The 6,193-nt window shown below is 30.9% G+C and overlaps 1 protein-coding gene across 1 annotated transcript; it reads right to left on the reverse strand.

Annotated features, from left to right (window-relative positions):
* Nucleotides 1–2,112: 2,112 nt before the first annotated feature.
* On the reverse strand, nucleotides 2,113–5,368 carry LOC11418083 (respirasome Complex Assembly Factor 1). Its single transcript, XM_003597315.3, has 4 exons — nucleotides 4,996–5,368; nucleotides 3,697–3,800; nucleotides 2,585–2,714; nucleotides 2,113–2,473 (listed from the first exon to the last, which is right to left on the reverse strand). The coding sequence occupies exons 1-4, from the start codon at nucleotides 5,095–5,097 to the stop codon at nucleotides 2,435–2,437; spliced, it is 375 nt and encodes a 124-aa protein (XP_003597363.1). The 5' UTR covers nucleotides 5,098–5,368; the 3' UTR covers nucleotides 2,113–2,434.
* Between the last annotated feature and the right edge of the window lie 825 nt (nucleotides 5,369–6,193).

Here is a 6,193-nt window from a genome sequence, read left to right on the forward strand (position 1 = left end):
TTTTCAGGTTCTTACTGTTTGGAAGTTTGTTAAGTTATCACTTTAAGACTCATATGGTTATTTGATTTGTTTGAACTGTTAATGCTTGCTTCTGATATGCTTAAGTTATAGTTTGGTTATTAAATTAAGTTTGAAATCTTTGTTGTTATCGGACATGATTATTCTTGAGTTTCTATCCATCTATAAATTTTACAATTGTGTTTTATTAGTTTAATTTGTATCTAATTAATGTTTATCACTATATTAAGTACATTGCACAAATTGAAACGGAAAAAAAAATGATGAACATACTCTGTTTGAAATTTGTAACTTAAACTAGGTTTTTAGATAGGCTAATAGGTCAGACCAGACTTTTAAAAAGGTCAGGCTAGGCTTAAAATAAAGCCGGTAAACGGCCAAGACTTAGGCCTTAATTTTTTCAACTAGGCCTAGCCTATTTAACCAAAGCCCGGCTCAGCCCAACTCATTCCCACCCCTAATCCCAATAGAATAATAGCTTTAAAGACTATTGCCATTCGAGCTAAAAATGCCATTTCCACAACTAAGCTATGAATTTAAATTCCTTCCGAAAAAACTGAGCTATAAATTGACAATATATTACTGTTAATTGATAATTTAATAATGGTTGGGATAATGCATTATTAAATACAGAGATTGAGGTTCGAACCCCGGATACCCCACTTATTCACTTTATAAGGTGAATTTTAGCCATTAGACTACCTAACAAAAAAAACTAACGGCTGTAAAATAGTTTGGCATCAAAAATAGGTAATAATGTCCTTAAAAAAAGGTCACAATGTAACTAAGTGATTAGGATGAAATGGTTAATGAGTTACAATTTTCTCTCAAAAAAGAGTGAATTATTTTAGAGAATTTGAAGTGACTAAAATAATTTTTAGTCTGACTTAGACTTTACTTACTTTACAGTCAAACTCTAGATTATGAAAGGACAAAATTTAGATTCATTTTTTTTTATTGATTTTCGTGTGATTCTTAACTAAAAATACAATATTTTTTTTATAACAAACTTTAAGAAAAATTATGAATTTGAGATATTAAAAAAATCATTGGTAATTTAGAATGTGTTTGTTTCAGCGTTTTGTCATATCATTGGTTCTTAACTAAACTACCAATGATTTGGGTAGCTTTCTTTTTTATCAAAGCCAACTTTGTTATATCACAGTCATGTCATTAATGAGGATCACACATTACCAAAATTGACGGTAGATTAAAAAAAACGCAAGAGATGTATAATAGAAAGAGCAAAAAGTTATGCACTTATTCACCTTAAGAAATGAATTTCAAGTTATGCATGATCCAAAAAAGATGAAATTTATTCACAAACACAACTCTTATGGTAGCTGCAAGGACATTTGACATGCATTGGTGCAAAGTTGAATTCAAGATTCTCAACTTCTCGACATTTGATAATGTGTGCTTGGTATCATGTCAAAAAAAAAAAAAAATCTATGCTTAATATGGCATTCTGAAATAAAGTGTAATTACCATAATTGGATTGATTTAAATGGTAAATGATTTTGACACCTTAAATAAATATCACGAGTTCAATCTTCGGCTATTGCGTACAGGAAGAAGAAGAAAAAAATCAAGCTGACAAGGGAGAACTCATCTTAAATGCCCATTGACTCCTCAACGAAAGATTAATCATCAATTTCGTTATACAACTTTAAAAACATGTATATCAATCATTTCTACAAATTTGAAAAGTATCGAACCTTATTTTAATTACTTTTAAAAATCGATTATTTCTAATTTTTCTTTCATATTTTCTCTATGCAATTGTTTACAACACAAGTCTTCAATTTCCTTGTTAGGAATTTAAAATAAACAAATTCTTTTAAAACTAAATACTTTCAGAATGCAAACATATCCTTAGTAAACCTGTGTGTGATGTGCATATCTAGTTATGCACTTGTCAAAAAGAAGAAACATTTTATATGTAAGCCATCAATATAGTGCAAAACTAATCTGATTGCAAACTTTTTAATATCATAATTCAAGTGTGGTAATCTTCAGAATCAAATCTGAGGGACAAAATATTGGGACATACAGACAGAACAAGAAATAATTTTGACAATTGCAAAGATGTCCTTCAGAATTTGCAAAGGTGTCCTTGAGAATTTACCTGCAAGCACCTTTATTAAACAGGTCAATAAACAGAATTTTGATTGTCATTAATTCTACGATCCATAGTTTGCCACAAACGTGTGGTGTCATTAGGAATGCTAGCTAGAACAGCTACAGAAGCAAAATCATTCACCCTCCACAAAATCAGAATGTTTTACATAGAAAAGTAAATACCCGCAACCCACATTTTTCTCATTGATTTCAGAACACTATGGCCAAACATGAAATCAAATATAAACTTCTAAATGTCACTGAGATTAAAGCAACGCTTCAAGTTCCCCGCCGATCAGAAGTGTCCTAAACTGTAGACTAGAATCCAGGAAAGCTGCGCAGATTAGAAAAGAAGTCTTAGATTGTGGAACAGTCAAAATCAGCAATTTTTTTGTGTGGGTGTAGAAACTTTCTACCGCTAATAGAGTAATATGGATTACATTACCAGGAAAAGAGTTGTAGATGCAAAAAGCCCTTCTTGGAGGAGGGCTCCATGGCCGCCAAATTCCTCTTCATCAACCTTCAATATTACTGAATAGTAACCATATATGATCCCGGAGGACAAAACTAAAAAGCTGCAATACAGACAGGAAAACTCTACTTTAGGAACAAACACAAACTGAAGTGTTATATCATAGTGCAACTCGCCTACTAGTGCAATGATAAGTTTGGAGACCAAACTCATAAACTTCCCAGGTGCTTGTGGATTTGTGGTATTGTTTTCCAATAAAAAACATAATGTGTACTATTTTAAACTAGGCAAAATTACTTTCATGGTCCCTTAACTTAATTTCAGGTAACAATTTGGTCTTTTTTTTTTTTTTTTCCACATCATTTTGGTCCTTCAGCAATGTTTGTATATGGATTTACAAGCTTCAAATCTAAGGTTTTCTTTTGGGGCCCAACATATATTTAAGACTGAGAGCTCACTGCGAAAGAAAACCATAGATTTGAAGCTTGAAATACATACCCAAACATGGATAGAAGGACCAAAAGGACGTGAAAAAAAAAAAAAAAAAAAAAAAGATAAAAGCACTAAATCGTTACCTAAAATTAAGTTAAGGGGACAAAAATATATAATATATGTATATAACGCAAATAAATAATTACACACTCAATTGAATAATAAAAATGAAGAACTGATGTAAAAAGATGTGCTACTTTTTAAGAGGTCGCCTCCATTGTTTTTTATTTCAGGTTCTGAATAAAATTTACACATTCCTAATTTCGGTACTTAGACCAGCAACTTGTAAGAACAGTACTTCTAAGTGTGATGCAAATATTGAGATCACAACTTGTAAGAACAAAGGCGCCCAATAAAATGTTCCCAACTTGATATTTGAGATAATATTTTCAGATTTATGCATTGTATTGATATCAAATTATGTAGGCACATAGTAATAAAACCAATCAAGTTGATCATGCACGGTACCACATCATCAGCGAATATGAGAATTCCAGAAAGACTAAACCATCAGGCAAGCCAATAGCTTATGGGATAGAGTGATAGAGACAACTTTAAGATAAACATACAGGATCGGTAAAATAAACACTTACAGCATAAACCAAAATCCCCCAACCACTGGAAAGGCGCCCCAAAGTAATCCAAATACAAGGCCCATTGCTTGTCGAATCCAATGCAATACATCTCCAAGTTGATCCTATTTGGGGTTGGGGAGGTGAAAGACAAAAACAGAGAAGCTGGTTAGGATAATGAGATCAACGCAATACATTTAACTCCTCTAGAATGAAAAGTGCACAATTATTACAAAGCAATTCATTGACCTTCTAAAGTACCTTCCTCAATTTAGAGAAGCTACATCCATATCAATCACATACTACATACAGCTAAGTATAACAATTACTGGTATTTTTTTTATATAAACTACGTGGGATAAAAACCCAAAAGCAGAAACTGCACTGCAATCAAACAAGGAGTAGGAACTCCAAACAAATCAGTGAAAACTAAATGGTTAATCTAGGGTGGAAGATGTTCATAGATCATGAGATCACTGTCCTACTCAGAACCACTATTAAATAAACCACCAGCAACCATGTTGCATTAAAGCCCAAAAGAAGAAACTACACTAGAATCAAACAGGGAGCAGAAACTCCCAACCCAACAAATCAGCAAAACTGAATGCTTAATCAAGGACAGAGGATGATCATAGATATTGAGATCACAGTCCAACTCATATCAGCTAAATGCAACTAATATAGTTTGGCACAAGTGCTAGATACTTGGGTCTCTTAACCATTCGGTCCAGGGTTCGATCCCTGGCCGGTGCGTAGGGAAAAATATTTGTTGGGAGAAGTCAACCCCTTAAATGGATCTCACTCTCTCAGTTACCTTAAAGGATTAGTCTCCCCAGTTGGGAGCAGAGGATAACTTGGTTTACTAAAATAATTAAGCTAAATGCATAGCAATTACTAAAATTAAATGCAACATTAGATATTTCTTATCTTAATCCAACAATATCGATGAATCAATGAGCAAATTTCATTATCATAATACTTCCAACTCTAAAGAAAAAAAGTCAACAATCCAAATCACTGATACTTATACCGTGTCTAAATATAATCAATTAAGAGTTAATACTCAAATTACTCCTCTAATTAAACAAGGAACTGGACCTTCATAGATATCAAACATCAACTTAGTGTTCAATTTAAAAAGTTAAGAGTAAATTAATGGAACAAACATGGCTATATTAATAAAACCCACTTTTTTTTACTCAAAAAAATAAACAAAAATCTGGGTGCTATTAATAGAACCTATTTCGTGAAAAAACAACCTCAAACAGATCGAAAAACATGAAAACAGGACAACTTGTAGAGAGAGAAGTGAAGACGAACCTTGTCCCAAGAAGCTTCGGGATCGAGCAATTTGGCGAATTTGAAAGGAGAAAGGTGACCATTCTGGTGGTGTTGTTGAGGAACAGATTTAGCTTCTTTCATCGTGAGATTCAAGTGAGAATAATCAAAACTGAATCAAATTGAATGTTTATAAGATAAAATAAAGAATGGGTATTGAATTAATTAATGTAAAGTAGGGATTTTTGAATCCGAAGGTAGATTGGGTAACTATGAGAAACGGCGAGAGCGGTGAAATTGGGAATTAGGGTTTGGTAAAACGGGAAAGAAAGAGAATCAGCCAAGTTACAAAGGAGAGTGAAGAATTAAACGATGACTGGGAATTAAAAGTTCCAGTGAGTTAGGATGCAAAATAAAAACAAAATAAAATAAATCGTTTCAAACTTTATATATGTGCTTAAATTTTGAATTTAAATGATAAGCACTCATTTACCCAACGAATAAGGTCTGTTTTGTTACAAATTAACAATTAAAAATCTACCAAAAAAAATTTATTTGAGTATATAGATAGAGTATGTTTGTTACATAAGTTATTTTATCTTATTTTTAATAAATAAGTTGTTTTATGCTTGTTTATCTTAATGAAAAATTATTTAAAAAATATGATTTTTTACTTGTTTCGATACAAGTATATATAAAAATGGTTTATTTTTTATTTTTTATTATAATAAGATTATCATAAAGGAGACTAAAATTAAGAAAACACAAAATAGAATGGGAATATTAGGTTTTCTTCTAGAGGACGATATTTTTTTTTTTTAGACATCATTATTTAAAAATATATTTATCTTATTTTCTCTCTCCTCAAAAAAAAAATATATTTTTCTAGTAGCTACTCAAAACAATTTCTCATTTGAAATCGTTTTTTTATTCTTTTTAGATTTTTTTTTTAAATTATATAACAAACGGAATTTCAAAAAAAATATGTTTTTCTTCAACAAAAAAAACGCTATAAAAAACAGGTTCAATATCATTTTTTATGAATAATTAACTAATTGTTTATCTTACTAATTTTAAGTTTTAACTAATCATTTGAATCACATGGATAGTTTTGAAATGATATATATTACTCCCTCCGATCACTAAATTCCACTTTTTAGATAAATTAAATAATTAATACATCTAGTCTTTATTGGATATATTAATTATTCAATATATCTAAAAAGTGAAATTTCATTTA

The sequence above is a fragment of the Medicago truncatula genome, chromosome 2, assembly GCF_003473485.1.
Source record: "Medicago truncatula cultivar Jemalong A17 chromosome 2, MtrunA17r5.0-ANR, whole genome shotgun sequence".
Lineage (NCBI taxonomy): Eukaryota > Viridiplantae > Streptophyta > Magnoliopsida > Fabales > Fabaceae > Medicago > Medicago truncatula.

Bases quoted from the DNA above. Each gene is read 5' to 3' on its own strand.
- LOC11418083 (XM_003597315.3), bottom strand. From the start codon at position 5,097: ATGAAAGAAGCTAAATCTGTTCCTCAACAACACCACCAGAATGGTCAC. The intron at 3,801-4,995 runs GTTCGTCTTCAC...AACCCCAAATAG, and splicing joins CCGAAGCTTCTTGGGACAAG to GATCAACTTGGAGATGTATT. The intron at 2,715-3,696 runs GTAAGTGTTTAT...TCTGTATTGCAG, and splicing joins GGGGGATTTTGGTTTATGCT to CTTTTTAGTTTTGTCCTCCG.